Consider the following 24,254-nt stretch of genomic DNA (forward strand, 5'->3'; position numbering starts at 1 on the left):
CAGTAACAGCCTCTATTCCTCTGGGAAGGCTGTACACTAGATGTTATAACATTGCTGTGAGGATTTGATTGCATTCTGCCACAAGAACATTAGTGAGGTCAGCTACTGATGTTGGATGATCAGTTCTGGATCACTCCAACTCATTCAAAAAATATTGGATGGAGCTCCATCTCTCTAGAGAATGCAGTTCTGCTGCTCCACAGCACAATGCTTGGATGACTTTATACCCCTCTAACCCATGCTTGGCTTTGGTCATGGCGACCTTAGCCTTGTCTCATTCTGTTGTCAGTGCTTTTCTATGGAGATTATTGAATGGGTACTACATAAAGTAGCTGAATTCACTCGTCAAGTGAAAAAATGTGCTGATGTAATATTTCACTCTTGCGGAAATGTTGAACACATTTGAAGCAAGTGCATGATTTTTTTCATTGTCCTAAATCCTGCCGAATCAGGCAGTGTCAAGCTGAGTTGCACTTTCAGAAGGCTTTCAGTTTCACCTAACCCCTTAAATGGCCAGGGTTCACCAGCGGGTCCAAAGTTTTATTACACAATTCTGTAACTTAAGAGTAGCTCAGCTAGTTTGCATTGAAGTCCCAGTAGTTACTGAATAATAAGCCTTAGTATATAATAAGCCTGGGATTTTAAGGCACTTGTCACATTTTTATGGGGCATTTGTGACTAGTTTGAGTTGCTACTCCCTCAGGTACATGCATAAAACAAGTGCAATATTGCAATATGCAGTCTATAATATAATGCAATAAAAGTCAACACATTAGCCTCTAAGTGGTGCACCCATGAGCAAACCCACTGCTCTCTGATCCAGCACTATTAGCAAAACAAAAAAAGTTGACACTGTGCTTAGTAAATGGACTAAAAGGAACCAACACACCAAAAAATCAAGCACTAGTACAATAAATATACAAAAAATAGTAAAGCTATCTGTCAAAGGTAGATTACTGAGAATGTTGCATGTTGTGCTGAAAATAGTGATTTGATTGTTTATTTGTTCATTTTGTTTATTTTTAGGATCCCCATTAGCCACTATCACGATAGCCACTATTCTTCCTGGGGTCCAGTAGACATAGCATACGTTACAAAATAGTGCAATAACAAATCAACGAAATAAGTCGTGCAAAAAAACCAAAAAGAAACTGAGAGAAAACAAAAACATGAAAAATGAAAAATAACATAGTAGGACAAGTTAAAACATAAAATAACAGCAGAAGGGAGAAAAATCCCACTGAAAGAAAAGGTCATTTGGTATATGTTAAATGTATTTGGTAGTGATGAAAACCTGAAGTGCCTTTTAAAATCTAAATATCCAGCAGTCTAAATTGGCTTAGGACGTTGAAAATGATGTACAGAATTTCAACATAAATAACATACATTGCATCAACACACTTTTGTCTTTTAATTTATGTTGGCAGTCTCTCTGTTGCAGCAGTGTATTATATTCATGTGGAAATGTACACACTGAATCAATTAAAGAACCAAAGAATAGCAAAGCTTTCGGTCTGTTAGATCATCTTCATGGCTCTGCAGTCTAGAGCTGTCATCAGGACTGTGGTTTGAGTTTCGGTGGCACATGCAACTGGCCAGTTTTTTGAGACTGAACGATGCACATGGCCCTCTACTGTTTGCAGTCTCCTTCGAGAGTGCTGAGCTGCACAGCGGTGGCAGCTCAGTCTGTTCGCTCCTGCACTGTTGCCTGCTGACACTATGGGACATGAACAACTTTTTAGAACGTCTCGGCTGTTCTGGGTCCCAGGACCAATTATCAGAGCCCTGCAGCCCTGGGAGTCTGATGCTGCTACCACTTTCCACTGTTGCTCCCTCTACACTGATTGGTGAGCTGCTCCCACTGGGCCTCCCGAAGTCAACAATGCGTTCTTTTATATCGGTCCCATTCGGGGCCAGGTTGTTTGGGTGCCACAGATTTGTCAGCCATGTCTCTTCTTTCTGTTCTTTCTTACTGTTGTTTGTGTCGTTTGCTATAAACGTGATGATTGTTGCCTTACAGTGCAGTCAGAAGTGAACAGGAGTGCAGTCTTGTACTCCTTAAAGTTGTTGGAAAGTCTCTACATTAGAAGGGGAATAAAAGGAGTCGCAGGGTGTCTCTGATGTGTTTTGCTATCTGATCAGCACAGACAGAAAGTACAGTACCAGGAATGCTGAATACTTGGGTGTGGTGTGTTAATTTGTCCAAAATAACCAACGTGTCACTGGAACGAACTGTTGTATAACTTCGTATTGTTTTTCTTGTTCAGTGGGGTATAATCCTCTGCTCATACCAGGCTAAGAGAATCTACATACTTCTCAGCTCTAATCATATTAATTATAAATTGGATGTTATTACTACCATATGGCTAAACTGTTCAGGTGTAATTACATATATAATTACATGGTGAGTTACAAAATTAATAACAACAACAACAGCAATAGTAATAATAATAATAATAGTTATAATAATAATAGCTGTGTTAATATAACAACTTACATACATAAAGAAGTAGCTCCAATTTCTTCACTATGTATAAAGAATTTCATTCCAATTGCTGTATATCCATTTTTAAAAGTTTAGAGTCTGCACTGTCACCAGACTTTCTCGGCTTTTTTCAATCATCTCCAAGTGAGAAATAATAATAAATATCCTGCAGTCTGTGTTCCAGTCAGCCATGTGGTCAGTTATTCCGTGTGTGATGGAGTCAAATTAGGCTTCATCACACAAATTCAAATAGGAAACATTTTGCTTGTGTCTTGTGAGGCGTATTTACTCCAGGTCCAAAATCAGTTACACACTCGTATCACTTTCTTGAAGCAATTGATGTCATGTGGTTCACAACCCAGTGACCTCATTAACCCTGCGGAGTTATTACTTTTGTTTCGTTCGCTGTTCTCTTGAAATGTAACACCCATTGGCTCGTGCACATATAAAGCTGTTGGATATCACAATGATGATATGAAATGCTATAAATTGTTATTAAATTAATCTGTCCTCTGACTAGACTAATGTGCATCCTCGACTCTGTGCATTGCAAAGACTTTTTTCTTGTGTAAACAGAAATCTAATTTCTCATTTAAGCAAATATCAAAAATAGCACAAGGCATCATTCATTTTTGTGTAAAATAAAATGAATGAGATACGCATAGCTGCATACATCAGAACTTCAAACACATTTTCATGCACTGTAAGGCTGAGCAGGGACACACAGCGTCAAAGCACTGCTCTTATGAAAAGTTATTTGAACAGATTTTTCTGTCCTTGTTTGCACAAATATATGTTGATGTATTGCTGCTGTTGGGACAAAACCTTGTGTCTCCATTTTTGCCATTTTCTTTTTGGAAATCATGGACACTGTGTCCTCCAGGCTAAAGACCACTCAGCTTGTTATCAGTGCACAGTTCAAAAGTCATGTTTTGACATAAGTTGGAAAGGCCAGTTGCCTTTTATGATGTGTCAAAATTGATGATGAACGGACCAACGGAGATGGTCCAGAATTACTTGGATTTTTTTTTTATCCATTTGTTTCCATTAAAAGTTAAGAATGTTTTCCCTCAACCTGTAAAGTTACTTTTTCGGAGATACAAGGTTTTGTTCCAACAGCAGCGATATGCATTCTGTGTGGGTCAGCATGTAGAAATGAAGCCTTCAATGTGTGTTTTCTACACTGTAAAAAAATGATGTTTTAGCTTAGTGTTCAGGCTGCCTTAAGGTTTATGCCTGTGGCGTGCGCCCATCTCCGGGCAACGATGGCGGCCGGGAGAGGGGGAGATGGTGTGCGAGTCCCGAGCCCCGCCTCCTGCGCGCCGCCTCTGTTCTCGCAGTGAGGCCACTTTAACTTGCCTCATGTTTGATCCAGGCGGCCAAGCTGCTGAACGGGGGCGGTAACGAGGAGGCAGAGCTTTGTCCCCGCTCGATGCTCAGGCCCCTATCTCCCTGCCGGCTCTCGTGGCCGCCATCGGGGGACACCACGATGCCCTATCATTCAATTTTAAGGAAGCCTGGACACTAACTTTTTTAAGCCTTAACAACTAAATATACTTTATTTCAATATTAAGTGTGTCCACCCTTAACCTTCATTGATGCTTCCGTTTGCTGCTTCCCATGATCCAGGTAATCTCAAACGCATGTAATGATGTTAAGATCTGGACTTAGTCAGTAGTCAGTCCACTGTTCTGAGAACACCAGCAGCTTCTTTGTTTGATGTGTCTGTCTCCTTTTCTCAGTGAGGCTTCTTGACAGCAACACATCTATTCAGACCCATAGCGCTGAGTTGTTTTCTCATAGTGGATGGATGGACAGAAAAAAACTGTGGATTATTTCAGATCCAAACCAAGAGTGGATCTTGATTTTCTACCTAATCTCCTGAAAAATGAAATATCTCCTAAAAAAATAAATTTTGGTAATATTCATGGTCACGTATTTGGTAAATCAAATAAATGCAACAACAGCATTGAGAAAAACAAAAAATCACATTATTAATGGAGAAGATTATAACATACAGCAGAAATGGCTTTTTGCTTTGACAGTGAATGGTTAAATGCAGGATTAGGTGCCTTCACCTGTCTTAATCCTCACTGCTATAGAACAAATGTTAGGAACGGCTTCAGACCGGTTGCCAAAGCTGCTTTTTTTCTTGGGAAAGAAACCAGTTTAGCATTGGCTGGTCTTCTTTACACATGCTTCCACACCCACATATCAAAGTCTACCAGTCTGTCACTTCTGAGGGCCTTTGACCAACAGAACGAGCTGTTTGTTTTAAAGTGCCACAGATCAGGTTGATAATTGTCAGTGGACCGGACTCAAAACAGGCCATTTGTTGCTGAGTCGGGTGTATAAAGGGGACATTCAGTGGAGCAAACAATTGATGACACACAAGTTACATGGATGACACCAAATTCCTGACGCAAACATTACAGCGAAACAGGCTGTGTTGGCTAATAAGAGACTGAAGTCCACTTTCCCTTCAGAGAGCCGGTTGGCTCCAGATGCATTACGTGCTGAGCCCCTGTTTTCTCTGACCAGTCCTTGACATGTTATTACAGGTCAATTCATCTGGGCTTGAATTAATCACTCAAGCACACAGTGAATTGCCAGTACAGCAATTCTGAATATTCCTGAATGTTTTCCTGAATTCCTGCAGTCTACAACACAGCATCTAATACAGGCCAGAACAAAATCAGTGAATCACTGAAGGGGCTTTAGAAATAAATGGGAGCGCACATGTCCATTTACACATATGCAGAATATAATAATAATAATAATAATAATAATAATAATAAAATGTATTTATATAGCACTTTTCATGGCACATTTAATATTTTATGTAGTATGTTTTTCCCAACATGTTAAACTGTGCACTGAAACTTACAGATAAAATGCCACAGACAAGTTTGTTCAGATGTGTTAAGATGTGTTGACTTACTTTCACTTCAAAAATCAACAAAACATGTAATTTGACTGTGGGATGTTCAAACATCTGCATATGACTGTATTTTATGAAGTGAAATAAGACATAAACCAGTCAAACTCTCTGTAGGTCCTTAAGCTCTCAGTCAAATTACAGTGCAAAAATTCAGGCTGAGGGTGCAGCGCATGCTTTTACACTCTGGTAGAACCAGTCCTGTCTGGCCCTGTCCTGACAAGTCTTTTTGAAGGAATGTTGTGGCAAAACATCAAATTTACACTCTCCCCACTTACCCCCAGATGGAGTCAATCAGCTGAGAGATGTTTGGCATCCAAATTTTGCTTCTTTAGTTTAGAACCAGAGCAGTGAGGCTAACATTGCTAACAAACACTATAAGGCAATAGTCCTTTTTTATAAATACATCAATAAAATTTCTCTCAACCTGTGCAAACTGTACCCAGGTCTTTTTTTATGGTCGCACAGATGTCGATATGGTTTAGGAAGCAGTGTGATTTACTGTAAATCTAATATGAACAAAACTGAACTGTGTAGCTTAGGGGTCGGCAACATGCGGCTTTTTTACTGCCCTGTTGCGGCTCCACAGCAGAATTAGATTTTTAGGTAAAAATAAAATAATCCTCCTTCGTAGTAAAATAAAGCTCTGCTGATCGTTCAACACAGTTTTAACACTAAACAGTCTTAAACGCTTAAAAGCAGAAGAGAGGGCAGCAGTTTCAGGACCTTTAACCCCGAAGGTTGGCGTGCAGGCTGCTGGTCACATAACAGTGCAGACAACAATCTCTCCTAGCTAGTAGCTAACGAAAAGGCAAAGAGAAAGATTTAAGACAAACATTGATAATTTGGAGACGAATGGACTTTTATAAGCACTCCAGCTGGTTTCCTGATTTAATTCCTGGTTTAATTTGCAAAAAACTAAAACGTTGTGAAGCTGAAGTCGGCTTCTGATTCGCCACCTTGTTCAAATAGTCCCGTTCCACCTTAAATGGTGCAGCAGTTACATTCTGGCGCTTCAGGCATCATTTAAGGTGGAACGGGAAAATTCGGACAAGAAACTGGCGAATAGGAAGCTTACTCACTTACTTACTTGCTTGAGAGACATTTTACAAGAAACTATTCTACTTTTGAGGAAAGTTTCCTGCTGGAGATGTGAGAAAAGCAGCTATAGCTGAGCTAAAACTTAAAGCAGGGCAAAGTAAGTCTGCGTTTTCGTTTATATTATATTATTTAGCCTGTACTAGTGCATCAGCACATACTGAGACATATTTACAGTCAAGATGGTAAAATGGATATAAAATTTTGTGGCTCCCAAGGTGGTTTTTGATTTTTTTGAAAGGACAAAATGGCTCTTCTTAACATTTGGGTTGCCGACCCCTGGTGTAGCTGAATGTTGCTGGTAGCTATTTTAGAGCTTTTCGATCAGTGATGTCAGGAGAACTAAACCAACTGAATAAAATGAAGCAAACAAGATTAGCTAAACTAGAGAAGCAAAGACATCTGGGCTGAGTTGAACATGGTGTACAGTTGTGTATAATCGACAAACCTTTGCTTAAGAAGCCTTCTAGTTTCTTTGTGTCCTAGTTTCTTATTGTTTTTATTTTGTAATATTTGATTACTAGTTTGTTACTGTTTCTGTTTTTACTTGATTACTAATATGACTAATAGTGACAGCTCTGCACGTGACTAACCACTTTATCATAACCAGTCTGCGCGCTGTATGACCGGTCCCATTAGCCATGTGCATTAGTGCTCCATTGGTGTTGCGCTGTTGCGTTCATTTTCCTTAATATTTTGAAGACTTGTAAACAGCATTGAGGTTACTTTGACGTAAAACTCGATGAAGTGTACTCACCTGTGAGGTCGTGACCCTGAGCTGAAATGATCATCATGGGAACAGACAGCATTACTGTTTGCTGCAGCTCTCTGTAAGTTGGAAGCTGTATTCCAGCAGAGCGCAACATGAGATAAGCTGTAAATTCAATAAAAGACACAAGGGAACTTTAATGGAGGTGTTAGTTTCATTGACTTAAGGCCAAGAAACAGTCTTATCATAGTTCTCGGGAGCTTAATAGGTTTCAGCTTATAAAGATGATTTAGCGCTAAAGGCAAAGAAATCTTTTTTGAAACTGCTAAACCTGAATTGTCAGTGTCGTAAAGCTGGCACTGGTATGTCACAGAGAAAAGACACATAAGCCGTGTTATTAGCATTTTTGGGTTTGGATTTTTTCAAGAAAACTACACAAAACAGGTTGCCTCTCTCTCTCTCTCTCTCACTCTCTATCTCTTTCTCTCTCTCTCTCTCTCTCTCTCTCTTTCTTTATCCCTAGGCCTAACCCACACCTGGCTTACACCCTGTACTTTAATAGAATCCTTTGTTAAATTGAACAAAGGCAATTTTTTCCGTTTTCCCTCAGCTAGTATTACAGCAGTATAACCAGTCTGTTTAATGTCAGGTTATATTTTAAAGGCTTTGTTAAGGTTAAGCTGTTGTGGAAGCTGACTAAATACCCGTAATTGTCTCCTATATGATAGCGTAAGTCCATGTCTGTGTGGTGGCTTTGCCCTCAGGTATGTTTAAACCCCCCACTCTGTGGTCTTCACTGAGCCACTCTGTCAGAGAGGTTTTTATAAACGCGGTTTGAACGTCTCCTCGCTGGAGGTGGCTTTTCTTCACTGTGCAAGAATGCAAGTCAGATTTGATAAAAACCTTCACAAATCTGTTCACATGATAAACCCTTATAGTTCAGTCATTGCTTTACAGTGGCCCCAAAAAGTAGTTGGACTGATTAAGTTTATTGTGTTGGGAAATAAAATGTCAAACCAGTTGGCATTTGTTTTAAGCAGACATGTGCAGGTTTGCATCCAAAACGACTGAGTACTTTTTCGATCCCATTAATGAACACAAGCTCACTGACACTATTGTAACACCTACAGACTCTGGTTGAAGTTCTCCAGGCTTTCTCCGCACAGAGTCTACTGTCAGCAGGACGTTGTGCTAAACTTTGTTGTGCTAAGACCATTTTCCTAAACATTTTATGACCTAAAGAAATTCAGTGACATTTACCAATGGTTAATGTGTCTAAATACTTTTTGGAGCCACTATGTGTTATCTTTCATCTTTTCTGCCCAGTTTACATTCCAGTGTAAACGTAAAAAATATATTCACATTTTACAGTATTTTTTACATTACTAACAGTACTTTTACATTGTTAGTGATGTGTAGTATTACATTAGTAGTATGCATTATAGAGCTAACATTGCTTTGAGCCATGAGTCTGAGGCATCCCCGTCTCCATAGTTACAGTGAAATCTATGCTATAGATCTTAGGCCTCTAATGCATGAATTATTACTTAAACATGGTAAAAATGTTTTAATTTGTTTTTATTATTTAAAATTGCTTAAATAATGTAAATATTTTTTTAAATAATTTATTATTTTTTAAAGGGTGTGGTTGGTAAATTGTTGCCGTATGTTCCATGAGCAATCATGGAAAGTAGCAAAAAATGTATTTTTTTTCTCTGAAAACATCCTTTTATGGAAAACAAGGCTAAACAAATCTAACTTACACTTAGTGAAATGTATAACCCAATATTTACAGTTAAATTAATATAATTTCAATTGTTATTTGAAATGTATGGGAATAATAACATCATAATAAGATACATAATCAGTTTTATTAAATATGATTTATTTCATTTAGTCATCATCAGTATGCTTTTTTGACTAAAAATGTACACAAATTGGACCAACATATAATTTGAATGTGATATCGCAATTCATTCTGTTATAACTATATTTTCCAGTGGTGTAATTTATGATCAATATAATATGTTACAGTTACAACATGTCTGAAATTACAAAATATAAATATAACAGTGTTTTTCCCATTTAAATGTAATTAAAAGTTGTAAACATAGTCTCAGGCAAGCCTTGTGCTATGTAAGTCAATTACAGTCCAATAGGTTAAATGCACACAGATCACTTCCATATTCACATATAGTTGCCATACGGCAAAAATTAATTTTACCATTTTACAAAAAACCTGTCACATCTAAACTGGTCTTAATGATAAAAAATAAAAATTAACTTACTCCAGAAAGTATTTCAAATTTTTTCTTCAAGGAATTTTGCCTAAATATTGAACAGTTAGTCAACTTTGGGAGCCCTCAGGTCCTGACCATCTCAGTGTCAAATGTCCATGTAAAAAGGGAGTGCAAACAAAATTTCCTGGTCATATGATCAACATCAAGTATTTGTCCTTTCAAAGTAAAAGACCCATTTTCACACAATTAAACAGTAAAACATGGATTTTATATTACTGCCTTTAGTAAAAATGAGATAAAATAATTGTTGCCATATGGCAACACCATGCAATAGAGGGTTAGGAGAGTGTTTTAGAGGTTAAATAACACCCATTTGCTGTAAAACCAAACTGATGGGTGTGTAGATCAGACCAAAATTAAATGATTGTAGTGTGTATAGTACGTCTGTGAGTCTTTGACCTGACAGTGAATTGATTCGATGCACGGTTAGTTTGTTTGTTTTGGTTGTTTTGGATTCAGTGTTTGTGAATTAAAGTTTCTGCATAATTCAAGCACTGAGATGTAAACAAAGTCATTCAGAGTGGTTTGATGTGAAATGATTCATTGTAGAGAAACTTACTGACTCAGACTCTTTACAGTGGTGGTGATAGGAACCAGGATTCATGTTGTCTACAGTGCAAATATAGCCTTTTGTTTACTATACAAAACAATGAATAAATCGTTTTTACACATAATGTCATAACTCTTCAGACGTCTGGTTCCCATCACCACCACTGTGAACAATTCCGAATCAAATCATTCTGAATGACTTGGTTTACATCAGAAACATTTCAAAATATCAGCGGAATTCCCCTTCAAGAATCTGATTTGGTTGACTGAATTTAATTCAGCAGCCTTTTTAACAAATTCCTTGTTTTTTTCAGTAAAATATTTTGGAACCTTTGGAAGGCTGTTCATGTTTTGGTATTGTTTATTCCATTTTAATTATTTAGTCTTTTTTTAACTGATTACTCAATCATTATTTTTTTAGCCTTTTTAAAAATTGATGACTCGATGAATCGTCAAATTGTTCAGTCGATTGCTTGATTGCTAATATAACTGATAGTGAGAGGCCTAATATGTAGACCCAGCATATTCACTAGCCTGCTCACTTGACTTTATTGTAACGCACGCTGCCTTGTCTGACTCCTCTTTTCTAACAATGAGTGCCTTTATCTCACTCAGAAAATTCAGTGATGAACCAGACAGAGCTTGTTCTGGACATCTGATCAAACTCCACGTGCAGCCTCTCACAGTGTAACTCGGCATGTCAACAAACTTCTGTTTCCAATAAACCATCCACCCTCACACTGAACATGATTGGAGGCTTCGCTGACCCCAGGGGTGTTTCTCATATGGCTTTTCCTGAATGGCTGGGGCTGAGAAGCATCTGTACTGTTCAACCAATAGGAAGAGAGGGGGTTCCTGATGGTGTGGGTTATTTATTCAGCTGATGGGAGGTTTCTGCGGAGAGACTTGGCAGCCACTTCTATTGGACAGAGCTCAAACTCCCACAGAAGGACATCTCCAGCCTGTCGCTCATTAGCTGGCCCTCACCATCTGCTGACTGCGGCTGCTGTTGTTTCTCAAATGCCAAAACAGCTGGAGCTAAGGGTTAGCGTGAAAGCAGGGGGATCAGAGAGATGACTTCTTTGCTGAAATGAAAGGCAGAATTTCAGAAGCTTTGAGGCATTTATTTCATTTTCACTCAGCTGGTATGACACCAGAACAACCAGCTAGTTTAATGTTGGGTTTTTGTTGTCATAGTTGTATTAAAGTTTTGTTGTTGTGGAAGCTGAAAAAATATCCATGACTCTGAGTTTAGTGCAAATATCCAGTAAGCCCTCATCTTCTGGGTCTCTTTGTCTGCTTTAATTAGAGAAAAGTCCATTAAAAAGGTATTTATAGGACTATGCAAAGCAGTTTTCGTCTCACTATATATGTGTATCTATATCAAATGGTCACTTCACATAGCAATTCATTTCAACACAATTCTGTGTGCTTATAAGAGAGCAGTTGAGCTAAGGTGCCAACACTGGCAATTAAACACAGTATCTGTTTCAGCGATGAGTAGACCAATACATACAGTGATACATGCATGTGCAGCAGTAGACAGAAGTTAAAAAAAACACATGGAAAAATTTGTAACATCAGTATTTCATGAAAAGGCAATGGTAGTGGGTGATATACCAATTGAAATTCTTCCTAAGGTATTCATTTTACAGATGTGCCAAGAATAAGCCAAAAAAAAATATACAAACTGTGTGAAACATGCTAATGGGAGTACCTTACCCAAATGGCTGAGTAAGGCACTATTCGGGCTAGTGTGTCTTCTAGACCCACCTGCGACATGACTCCGTCGGTCAGCTGCATCACACAGCAGTGTGGTCTCCAGGCCAGTTAATCCGATAAAGCTACTACTGCTGACAGCAAGAATGAGTGTAATAATCACTAATTATTTACTTGATGGTCAGAGATGTAAAAGTGAGTGTGCTGCATGTTCTTATGAGACAAATAACTTGGGAAAATTCGGATGTGAAACAACATTCAGCACCATTTTTCCTGAGCCAGAGAAGCTGCTGCATGCTAAATATGGTTCTTATTATTATAATAATGCATAACGGGCATTGGACAGCTGAACGCGCTCGGAGGAAAGCGCCAACCGCCTGATCTGTTACGTCAGCTAACAGATGTCTGCGCTGACTAGCATCGCGTCAAGTGGAGGGAGGCCATCCAACCCACCCAGAGAGAGCGAGGCCAATTGTGCTCTCTTGGACTCCCGGCTACGGATGGCTGTAGCATCACCAGGGATGGAACTCGCGATCTCCTGATGATAGGGCCAACGCTTAGACGGTTGCGCCACTTGGGAGCCTATGTTTTAATTTTGACACTGAACTGAACTTTTACCAAAATAAAATATTTAAAAAGTGGGATTGTATAAGTATCAGGACAAGCTTGTTAGGTTAGACAGATTTAGATTTATCGGTATCAGCCGATACTGAAGGATTAGGTGTTGGTATCGATAGGGAAAAAGTGGTATCAGTGCATCCCTAGTACACGTACCTCCTCCAACATTTCGGATGCCTGGCCCTCTACAGCAGTGCTTTGCACACAGAACTACACAAACCATCTGATATAAAATGCATGCTAAAATCACCACAGCTCTCAGAATCTGACCATTCACAGAGAATTTAGACAGGCTCTGGTCTGTGCACTGTCAGAAAGTAAAAATTATATGTTTTTCAAGCTTAATGGCAGTAGCGAGCAGTTGCATCTTCTCACCAATAAGCCTCTGAGCGACGTAAAGTCCTAGACGCTGAACAAGGAAACATTCATGATAACCAATTTTAAATGCAAATTATTTGTAGTAGCCATGAAAACAAGATATCCTTATGCGTTTACCAGCCGGTACTGCACATTTGTTTTTGTTGCACATGTTACATCTGTGATTAGATGCTTTGCATTTCAGTTAAATGGCCGTGTCCTATCGTGGTTCTCAAAACCTACCCAGTCTGGTTTACGAGCCTGTATTTCAGTGCAGCCTTACACAGCTATTTCCACACCTCCTCTACAGTTACAAAACTCTCACTGTGATGCATGCTATGTGGTATAGCTGTGCTTTGTACTATCTCCTATCTGCTATTCAGTGCCATACTATGTGATGTGCTGCTATTTGTTGTAATGCTATGCAACTCTGTGTGGTGCAGTCTTTCAGGTGTACTGTGGTCTTAAGTATATTTTAAATCACTTTTCTGTTCTATCACAATTAAAGAAGAACATTGTAGTTCTCTTTTAACCTTCGTTTAGAAACTTGGAACTAAAAAAACTAATGAAACGTGTAAAAGTCTTTAAATTATAGTATGGGAGGTGTAATCTTTTGGATATTTGGATATACATTACATTCTGTGTGAGAGTGTCAGTCTGTTATTCCAGCATCTCAGCAGTCCTTAATCAGAGCAAATGACCTTTTCTCTCATATTCCCAACACACTCATCTTCTGAGAGCTGTTGGTCATTGTCCTCCATAGCCTGCAACCCTTTTGACCCTTGACATTATCTCCCATACACTCAAAATAGTGTAGTGCGCACTTAAAAGTAAAGGTGCTTTAAAGTTTCTTTAGAGTGATGCCATAGAAGAGCCACTGTTGGTTCCCTTAAGAACCTTCTAATGGAGCCATTTTTGTAAATGAGATGTACGAGTGTGAAGAACCTTTTTAAGGTTTGAAGAAACTCCACATGATGTAAAAGTTCAATAACAGTTGAAGGTTTCTAGAGACCTAACTTCCAAGACAAGAGCTATTTAGGAACCTTTATCTTTGCGAGGGAATGGAGTTTTCTGGAAACAAACAGATTTTTCACATAAGTACATTTTTAGTATGAGAAAAAAAAAAACAGAAAACATATTTAAGTCTCAGTAACTAAATATAATGGTCAATTGGGTCAGTATTTAGTGTGTCCAGTACACTAGTGCTTCCATTCTTGTCAGGAGACTCGCTTTCAAGTTTTCAAAGAAATCTGCAGGGAAATTTTTCCACACCTTCAAAGTTCAGTCTTAGAAGTTGTTTGTATTTTCTGCTTCTCATGATGTTGAGGTCTGGACTCTGGGTGGTCAGTCCATTGTTCAGCTTCTTTGTTTGATGTGTCCGTCTCCTTTTCTCAGTGAGGGCCTCTTTACAGCTACACATCCTTTCAGACCCACAGCGCTGAGTCGTCTTCTCACAGTGGAAGGATGGACAGAAACACCTGTGGATGTTTTCAGATCTGAAGCAGCTTGATTTTCTCCTCTCTCTCAAAGATGAAAGCTTTAAGTGCTGTTTATCTGATGGGGGCAGTTTTGATGTCTTCCAGGTCTTTCAGGTGGTTGTTAGGAGCCCCATTTTCTCTTCTAATCATTTTTTTGGTCTTAAATTTATTTTCATTTGACTTTCATTTGTAGTTGTAAGAAGGAGAATGAGAAGTCTGAACATGACAGGTCCTCAGAGTTTTTGCACAGCTTTATAATGAAATGGAAAATCATGGTATCACGTTTGCTGAACTGAGAGAGGAACAGGTTTGGGATTTGAGAGAGAATTCAAGAGGTCGTTGAGAACACTTGGACTGTTGGCTTTGGGAAAGAGCAAACAGAGAGAAAGAGAAACAGGAGAACTGCTGAGATCAGCAGGTGGGAACCGGTGTTCTGTGCCAATTGTTTGCGTAGCTGATAAGCCGAATGTGTAGCGCTCCTTAACTTGTACTGCAGGCCTCAGAGGCAAAAGGAAAGGTTGAAAGGTCATAGATTAATAGGAAGACATTGCGATTATGTGCCCATTTGTAGCTGTATAGATCTGATTGTCTGAAGTTTTGCACTGGAGCCACAAGGCTAATGTAGCTAATAAGTAATGGAAGCTAATGAGCATTTAACCATCCAGGTTTGAGCCAAGTGCGTAAACAAGACACCGACTCGAAAGAATAAATAAATTCATAGTTTTTTTTTGCAATGATTGCACTCAGCTATTACACATACCCACAGTTTTTCATTAACAGGTCTATGTAAGTGTGTCAGTTACAAAAAATACTAATAACACTAAGGCCCAGTCCCGTTTCTTATTTTTACCCCTAACCCTTGTTTTCGAGTGTTAAAGTGCCCCTTGGAACTGAGTTACAAGGGGTAGTGGTTGAAATCTTCCTCTATAAAATGGGACCCTCAGATAACAAAGAGCATTACTTCATTAACAGGCTACTAGCGGTGCTCTTCAAAGATGGCAGGCACAATTATTTATTATCGCCCACCCCTAATTCTTCAGTCATATGAAGCTGAAGTCAGCTATTCGCCAGCTTCTTGTTCTAATTTTTTCCACCTCAAATGGTCATTTAAGGTGGAACAGGAAATTTAGCAAGCTGGCTCCTGAGACATCAGCATACTACTAGTGATTTTTTATGTTTGTTACGAAGAAAAGGACCATAATACATTGAAACGACATTAAACTAAGATAATAAAATGGTTATCGCGATTTTTTACGGAGAAAATTCTCACATTTGTGGGTTTCTTTGGTTGCTTACGAAGATATCTTGCCGGTTTTTCTTTTTTTCTCGTAAGACTTCGTTTAGACTTCGTTAAGACTTAGTTGTGCCTCTGAAAAACCTCCATTTGGAGGGCCATATAGCCCTAACACTTCACCCTAACCCTCTATCTCAACCAAAATCAGAACAACCTACTGTTGGGCATGAATGTGCAAAAGGGAGGGGTAGGGCTATGTGGTAGGGGCAAGGAGGGAAGTGGGATTGGGCCTAAGTCTTTGTATTTACAGTGCTTATGTCTGAGCATGAGTGATATATTTGTCCCCTGTGAAACTCCATACTGTCACTTAAATATATATAAAAAGAATGGTCTAAAACTACTGCCTGCCTCGGTTTTAACCTGGCATCAACATGATGATTTCGATATGTTTCTGAGCGGTGGTTCGATCTGTAGCCTACCAGCTGTTTTATGACTGACAGAAGAAACAGAAGTGGTTGAACACGTCAGAAACGAAGATGCGAACTACTGTTGACTTGTTATTTTACAGGGAGTGAAGAAACCCTTTAATGAAGTCATCAAAGCCAATATTGGAGATGCCCATGCTATGGGACAGCAGCCTATCACCTTCTTCAGACAGGTACCTTCACGTTCCAGCTCCTAAAACTTAATGTCGGAGATCTGAACTCTCTTTTTAATTTTTCGACCAAATATTCTGATCCTGACTGCATGAGCTGTAGCTGTGGCCATGCAAACGTGTTTAACTGTTGTTTGGACCTGTTATTTTTATCTGTAAAATGTCATCTGAACTGCTTAACAATCAGCATTTCCAAAACAGTGTTTAAAAAGTGTTTATTGATACATTTTATCAGATAACACTGGTTTACTTTTGCTAATTTGCACATTTTTCTAGCAAATATGTGAAGTAAAGGAATCAAGTATTCAAATGAACAACAATTCATCGTCACCATGTACCAAACCAGCTTTCTTTGAAAAATGCATGTCTGTGCAGTGTTTTTTTTTTTAATCTATAGCTTCTTTGTTGTGTTTCTGTTCAAGGTGTTGGCACTGTGCTCTTATCCAGAACTGCTCGACGATAATAAGTTTCCAGAAGATGCCAAGAACCGTGCACGGCGCATTCTCAAGGCGTGTGGAGGAAGCAGTATTGGTACGATTAGTTGAAAAGTGTTGTTATATCTGATAACAACAGTTTTTTTTTACTGTTCTGACCGCCAGTTGCTAAGTAACAACAGTGGTTGCTTTTCTCTAAGCTGCTGGAACTACTTTCCAGGTGGAAGAAATTGCCAGTAAAAAAAAACATGTTAATTATTTCCAGGACTTCACAATATGTAGCACTAAGTTTTCAAAGTTTTCCCACCAAAATCTTCATCAGTCATCAAATCAACTCATCTGTAGTAGCACAGCAAGTAACTTTTAAATATGCACACTTTTTCACTGCTGAGTTACATTACTTTTACAGTTCTTATGTAAAAATAACAAAAATACAGTAATTACTGTATTTTAATTACAGCTTATTATTCTAATTATACAGCAGAATACAGATGCATCACAACAATATTATGACTGTGATGGGTGGCTGTGGAGACAGTATACAGCTGCTATTCTACTGTAATTTACTGTTAAAATGATACAGTAAAGTACTATAAAAGTAATGCAAATAGTAGGTTGTGAAACTTTTTACAGTGAATACTTACTTGTTCGACTCTGGGATAAAAGCAATCGAACACTTGAGGTAATGTGGAATTGTGAATAACATCATGGCTGTGATACGACCGCAGGCACAACACAATGGCCATGATATTTTTTGCACCCTCCCACTCATGTTGCACTGCTTAGGTGTACGTTATGTTGAGTGCATGTGGAAACTGTGGTTTCAGTAGTATTAAAACTAGGGCTGTCACAATTGATCTTGATTAATCACATTATTTTGTGTAGTAAATTGGTCTTACTGGCACAAATTGACCAATGAATCAGCAGTACATTTTGTTACAACTATGAGTGGACAGAAATAAGATTAATCAGAATGTCTTAGTACCAAAATTCAATAACATTATTATCATCACCTGAACATGAAAATCATGTAATTATCACAGTGAATGCGGTTTTCAGTTTCCATCATCTGTCCAGTGAGAGCAACAGTGACTCCGCGATTGTAGCCCTTTTGTTCTCGTAGTGCTACATTAGAAGCCGTTTCGAGAGGAACTTAACTTTCCACTTTGCTGTTGTTTTTGTTAGTTTATTTATTCATAATTCTTCCACAAACAATGTCCAGTGTAGTCTGCTGAAGGCCTCTCAGTGCTAACTTTACTGATATTACTGGTATTGCTGGCTGTATTTATATTATAAAAACACTGTATTTTGCTTATTTTGATTCAATTTCTACTACTACTGGGCACAAACTGACCAGTCCTTAGTGATCAGAGAGACCTATTGGGTTTGTATACTCCAAGCAGGTCAGCAGTGTATTTTGGTCCAAGTTTATTTAAAAAATTATATACAATTAGAAGCACTTTCCAGTCAATTCTGTATAAATTGGTAGCCAGTGCAGTGACCTGAGGATTGGAGTAATGTGCTCAGATCTCTCAGTCCTCTTAAGCGTTCAAGCAGCTGCATTTTGAATAAGCTGTAGCTGTCCTCTTGAGAAGGCCAGTTAAAAGACCATTGCAGTCGTACAGCCTGCTGGAGACAAATGCATGAATTGTTTTTTCTAGATATTTTTGTGCCATGAAATTTTAAGCTTTAATATATTCTTGAGATGGTAAAAGGCTTTTTTTCAGTATTGCTTTTACATGGCTGCTGAAATTTAGATCTGAATCAGTTTTTAGGCCAAGATTTCTGACTTGATCATTACCTTCCAGAGCTCTGGTGTTGAGATGAGCACTGACCGCAAGTCTTTGTTCCTTAGTACCAAATACAGTTATCTCTGTCTTTTGTTTATTTAGATTGAGAAAGCATTCTTTCATCCAGTTATTTACTGATTGTAGGCAGTGATATGAAATGTCAATAAGGCTGTAGTCATCAGGCGAGATAGCTGAGTAGATCTGGGTATTATGTGCATGGCTATGGTAAAATATTTTACTATTTTGCCCAGTGGTAGCAGTGTAGAGATTGAACAGTAAGAGCCCAAGAATGGATCCTTGTGGGACACCACAGGTTAACATTTCCTGTTTAAATGGTTGCTGATGGCAACAAAGAAGCTCTTATCTTCTAAATATGATCGGAACCAGCTAAAAAAACGTTCTGGAAAGCAATACGCAGTTTTCCATTCTGGTTAAAAGAACATTATGATGGACAGAATCAATTGCAGTGCTGAGATCAAGAAGCACTAACACAGATATTTAATAGATGGTAATAGTTAGAAATAACTTTGTTTTTATTAAGAGAGCTGGCAATTGAATTTGCCATTTAAAAGCGAGAGGGCTGCAGTCACAGAGTCAGTCATAGCAGCATATGGTGTGTGAGCAGCAGGGCTTCAGCCTGGAACTATGGATGCTTTAAAAGGTCAAACCAGGGCAATGCATTAAAACTTTTAGTGAATTAAGCGTTCGCTTTGACAGGACTAGTTGGACCTATGACTTTTGGCTGGTTTGAAATAGGTCATCTCAACTGAGCTGGACTTGCTTGACTCCTGATCTCACCTTTGACCTTCACTCTTTGTCTCTCTTTCTCTCTCTAACCTTTCTTAGGTGCATACAGCGCTAGTCAGGGTATAGACTGTGTGAGACAAGACGTTGCCCAATACATTGAACGTCGTGACGGTGGTATAACATGTGACCCGGACAACATCTACCTAACCACGGGAGCCAGTGATGGCATTGTGGTACGTCCTCATTCTTTTAACCAATCAGGAGCAGAACGTGTTCCACATGCTTCACATCACTCTGTAGGCATCACTCTAAGGCTGTCACTAATTTTGAATAATTACTCCTTAGTGAAGCCATTTGGGTGTAAATAATCAACTAGTTTACATCCTTAAAAAACACAGCTTGACTAAAACTCTATTTGAGCTGGATTAGTTTTACCTAGGAATATATTATACGGGGTATGCATGATTTCCAGTAAGATCCATCCAGTATTAAGCCAGTATGAATCTTCAGTGTGTGTAATTTTTACTGTCAGACAGTAATAATTGTTGAGTGATTAAAATCCAGTATGATTGGGTAGTGTATGTAGTCTTTACTGTCTGATAGTAGCATTAATTATATGTATAGTAATAGTAATAATAAATAACAGTAATACATAATAAATAATAATAATGAATCACATTGTTTTGAAGTAAATGTGTCCCAAAGTCTGAAAATCTGTGTGTAACATTAAGAATTGTCACTACTGAAACACATATTCTGCAATAAAGTAAACTTTTTTGTGTTTTAAGTAAAATATATTAGGATTTTATGTGTGTATAACTGTTCAAAGCGGTGGCCTTTTTGAGTTCTGCTCATTCAACGCAAAATGATTTTAGTTTAAGATACAAGTCTGTTAAAAGTTTAAAATGTGTTATCTCCTCTTACTTTTAACCATTTGGTAGAATGATCCATATAGGACTTTGATTAGTTATGTCTACAGACATTCAAGAGGGGGAGCTCTCACTGGTTTCCTCAATAAAAAGGCTAAGATCAAGCACCACGTGTTAGTCTCACATATTTTATTTTCCATTTTTAAGGGAATAAATACACTATATTGCCAAAAGTATTCGCGCATCTGCCTTCACACACATATGAACTTGAGTGAGATCCCATTCTTAATCCATAGGGTTTAATATGATGTCGACCCACCCTTTGCAGCTGTAACAGCTTTAACTCTTTTGGGAAGGCTTTCCACAAGGTTTAGGAGTGTGTTTACAGGAATTTTTGACCATTCTTCCAGAAGCGCATTTGTGAGGTCAGACACTGATGTTGGACGAGAAGGCCTGGCTCGCAGTCTCCGCTCTAATTCATCCCAGACTCGCTCATCCATGTCTTTATGGACTTTGCTTTGTGCACTGGTGCGCATTCATGTTGGAACAGGAAGGGGCCAAACTCCCCAAACTGTTTCCACAAAGTTGGGAGCATGAAATTGTCCAAAATCTCTTGGTCTGGAGTTCCTTTCACTGGAACTAAGGGGCCGGCACTTTACACCACTGCATTCGATGCTTTGCATTGCGCTTGGTGATGTAAGGCTTGGATGCAGCTGCTCGGCCATGGAAACCCATTCCATGAAGCTCTCTACGCTGTTCTTGAGCTGATCTGAAGGCCACATGAAGTTTGGAGGTCTGTAGCGATTGACTCTGCAGAAAGTTGGTGACCTCTGCGCACTATGCGCCTCAGCATCCGCTGACCCCGCTCTGTCATTTTATGTGGCCGACCACTTCATGGCTGAGTTGCTGTCGTTCCCAATCGCTTCCACTTTGTTATAATACCACTGACAGTTGACTGTGGAATATTTAGTAGCAAGAAAATTTCACGACTGGACTTGTTGCACAGGTGTCATCCTATCACTGTACCACGCTGGAATTCACTGAGCTCCTGAGTGACCCATTCTTTCACTAATGTCTGTAGAAGCAGTCTGCATGCCTAGGTGCTTGGTTTTATACACCTGTGGCCATGGAAGTGATTGGAACACCTGAATTCAGTGGTTTGGATGGGTGAGTGAATACTTTTGGCAATATAGTGTAGTAAATTTAAATAAAACCACACCTAATACACGCACACACACATTTTGTAAACCGCTTATCCTCCTGGGTCGCTGGGGCCTATCCTAGCGCTCATTGGGCGGAAGGCAGGAAACACCCTGGACAGGTCGCCAGTCCATCACAGGGCCGACACACAGACATACACAATAACACACACTTACACCCAGGGCCAATTTAGCACCACCAGTTTGCCTGACTGCATGTCTTTGGACTGTGGGAGGAAACCCATGCAGACACAGGAAGAACATGCAAACTCCAAACAGAAAGGACCCCGGTCGCCCAGCCGGGGAATCGAACCCAGGCCCACCGTGCCACCCCACCTCTAATATTTCATTATTATATATTATTATATGTTCTGTTGCTGTAAGGACCACAAAATTCAGTAACTAAAGTCTACTGTGACTAGAAAGTAGAACACTTAAACTAGACGCTGATCCTCTGGCACAAGCCAGCTCGCCTCTGCCACACATCACACTACCACACTACTGTATCAATGATTGGATTTGTGCTGGCCTTGCTGTTTGAATTTAGCGCATGTTTATACTTGAAAATAGACTGAGAATTTTAAAATACCAAAAGATTGGAAACATAGATTGGCTTGCCGCTTACGTCCTAAAGTCTGTCTCATCCAGGCCAGGATGCACATGAGTTTGGCCTGTATAATAGTAGGGGGAAACACTGGCCTGTATTAACCTGTATCAGCCAAGAGGGGTTTTTTTTTGTTAAATATATTCTTTACTCTCAAATGTATTCTTCTCTTTCCCTTCTCACTCCTTTAGACTATACTGAAGTTACTGACCGCAGGAGAGGGACGTACGCGTACGGGTGTGATGATCTCGATCCCGCAGTATCCTCTCTATTCTGCCGCTCTAGCTGAGCTTGGCGCTGTGCAGATCAACTACTACCTAAACGAGGAGAAGAGCTGGAGTCTGGACATCGACGAGCTGCAGCGCTCCCTAGAGGCCGCCAGAGAACACTGCAACCCCCGCGTCCTCTGCATCATCAACCCTGGCAATCCCACAGGTACCATAAATAATTTTAACCTTATAATTGTATAAACCTTATATAACCTTATTACCAACCAGCCCTTAAAGCTAGTTCACCCTAAAAACAGGACAAGTGTCCAAAGTGTCCAAGGCTAATGTAGCTAACAAGTAATGGAAACTCATGGCCATCAGGGATAGAAAATCCCACCATTTGGGATAGTAAAACTGTATATGTTAGATTGTTTAAGATTTGATAGTCCCACCATTCGCCTCGCAGAGAGTAAATCTAAATAATATAAATTAGCCTGAATCTGAAGCTGTGATTGTATCAGCATTGTTTTGTGTTGATTTCTTTTGTTGATTGATTTGCTGAAAAAGGTAAGAGTTCCAAACCCAAAAAAAATTCCAACCAATGAATTTCATCCATCGCAGTGTGAAACTAACTGAAAACAAAAGAAAAAGACATAATATCACCAAAATATAGAGACATGTTATTAGCATGTCATGGGAGATTTTTTGTTTTGTTTTGTTTTGTTTGTTTGTTTTGAAACAAGTTTTGCCCCACCACTTTTGGAGGTATGGCACCACCCCTGCCTTTTGCACATTTTGATACATAATTACTGTTTATTTATTTAACACAATGGGTAAAAATAAAACATAAAATGTGGCCTGTGCAAAAGTTATGGCACATTTTGTATCTCCTTTTTTTACTCAATATGTTAAACTTAGCAAATAAATAGACACTGTGCACTAAAGTTTGCAGGTCTGTTAAGTTTGTTCCCTGTAGATGACGTGTTAACTTATTTTCTCATAGAAAATCACCAAATATGTAATTTCTCTAAAACGTTCAAATCTTATTTGCTTACAACAATCTCAAAATAAATATTGACTAAATTTAAGATAATGTCGTTTGCCAAGATACCATTTTTTGCAGTGAGGTTTCTGTCTGGTTAACTTTTACATTACTGTATAATGTTTATAGGTGTTAATATTAAAGAAAGAAAACTGAAAAAGACAGTCCAGTCAAAATAAGCTACAGTCGTGTGCACAAGTTTAAACATCCCCTGTCAAATTACACATTTTGCTGATTTTTTAAGAGAAAATAAGTGAATACATCCTCTACAAAGATATTAGTACGGCATTTTTCTGCAAAGTAGTTTAGTGTATGATTCTATTTATTTGCATATTAGAATAAAATAAAACAAAGTATAAAATTTTGCTCAGGCCACATTTCATGCTTTATTTTTTCTCAGCATTTTACACTCAAATAAACAATAATTGTGCATTAAAATGTGAAGAAGTGTGTTCTGAGTAGAGGATGTGTTAATTTATCTTCAGAAGATCATCAAAACATGTCATATGACCAGAGGTGGCCAAACTTTTGCATACGACTGAATGAGATGTTTGTGAGCCATTCTTTTAGCATAGTAACAGAGTAACAGTACTCAACTTAAATACGATCTGATATTGTAATACTATAATGGAAATAATGTGATATTGAATTTTAAAAAGCACTCAAACTCATACATCACACTGGAAATGGTTCATTTGGATCTCTTTCTTCTTACAGGTCAGGTACAGAGCAGACAATGCATTGAGGACGTGATCCGATTCGCTGCAAAGGAGCATCTCTTTCTCATGGCCGATGAGGTAACGCAATATTTTCAAAGGAATTCTGTCTCTTGCCATTGCTTCAGTCTATGTCGAAACCTTTCCTAAACCTCCCCCTTTCTCCCGATCCGTCCTCTCTCAGGTGTATCAGGATAACGTGTACGCCCAGGGCTGTGCATTCCACTCTTTCAAGAAGGTGTTATTTGAGATGGGCCCCGAGTACTCCAGCACAGTGGAACTGGCCTCATTCCACTCCACCTCCAAATGCTACATGGGAGAGTGAGTGCATATCTTGCCAAGAGACATTCATCAGCAAAAGCTGGAGTACTCTGCTCCCTGAAGATCATTCATAAAAATAGAGTAGAACAGAGGTGACTGAAATATACACTCAGCTGTTAAGCTGGATCAGGACCAGTTTCCCAGGCACAGTTTAAATCCAGCCCAAAGAGTCACAATAGTGAT

General features: G+C 39.0%; 1 protein-coding gene across 2 annotated transcripts in view; it reads left to right on the plus strand.

Moving 5' to 3' along the window:
* gpt2l (glutamic pyruvate transaminase (alanine aminotransferase) 2, like) overlaps positions 1-24,254 on the plus strand; it is a 32,180-nt gene that overhangs the window by 2,104 nt on the left and 5,822 nt on the right. For both annotated transcript variants that reach the window (XM_036556847.1, XM_036556846.1), the window contains 6 exons: positions 16,054-16,143; positions 16,563-16,671; positions 19,211-19,344; positions 21,975-22,218; positions 23,752-23,831; positions 23,935-24,071. In XM_036556847.1, coding sequence (XP_036412740.1) covers positions 16,054-16,143; positions 16,563-16,671; positions 19,211-19,344; positions 21,975-22,218; positions 23,752-23,831; positions 23,935-24,071 — 794 coding nt within the window. The remainder of the gene's footprint in view (positions 1-16,053; positions 16,144-16,562; positions 16,672-19,210; positions 19,345-21,974; positions 22,219-23,751; positions 23,832-23,934; positions 24,072-24,254) is intronic.

The sequence above is a fragment of the Colossoma macropomum genome, unplaced genomic scaffold (genome assembly GCF_904425465.1).
Source record: "Colossoma macropomum unplaced genomic scaffold, Colossoma_macropomum, whole genome shotgun sequence".
Lineage (NCBI taxonomy): Eukaryota > Metazoa > Chordata > Actinopteri > Characiformes > Serrasalmidae > Colossoma > Colossoma macropomum.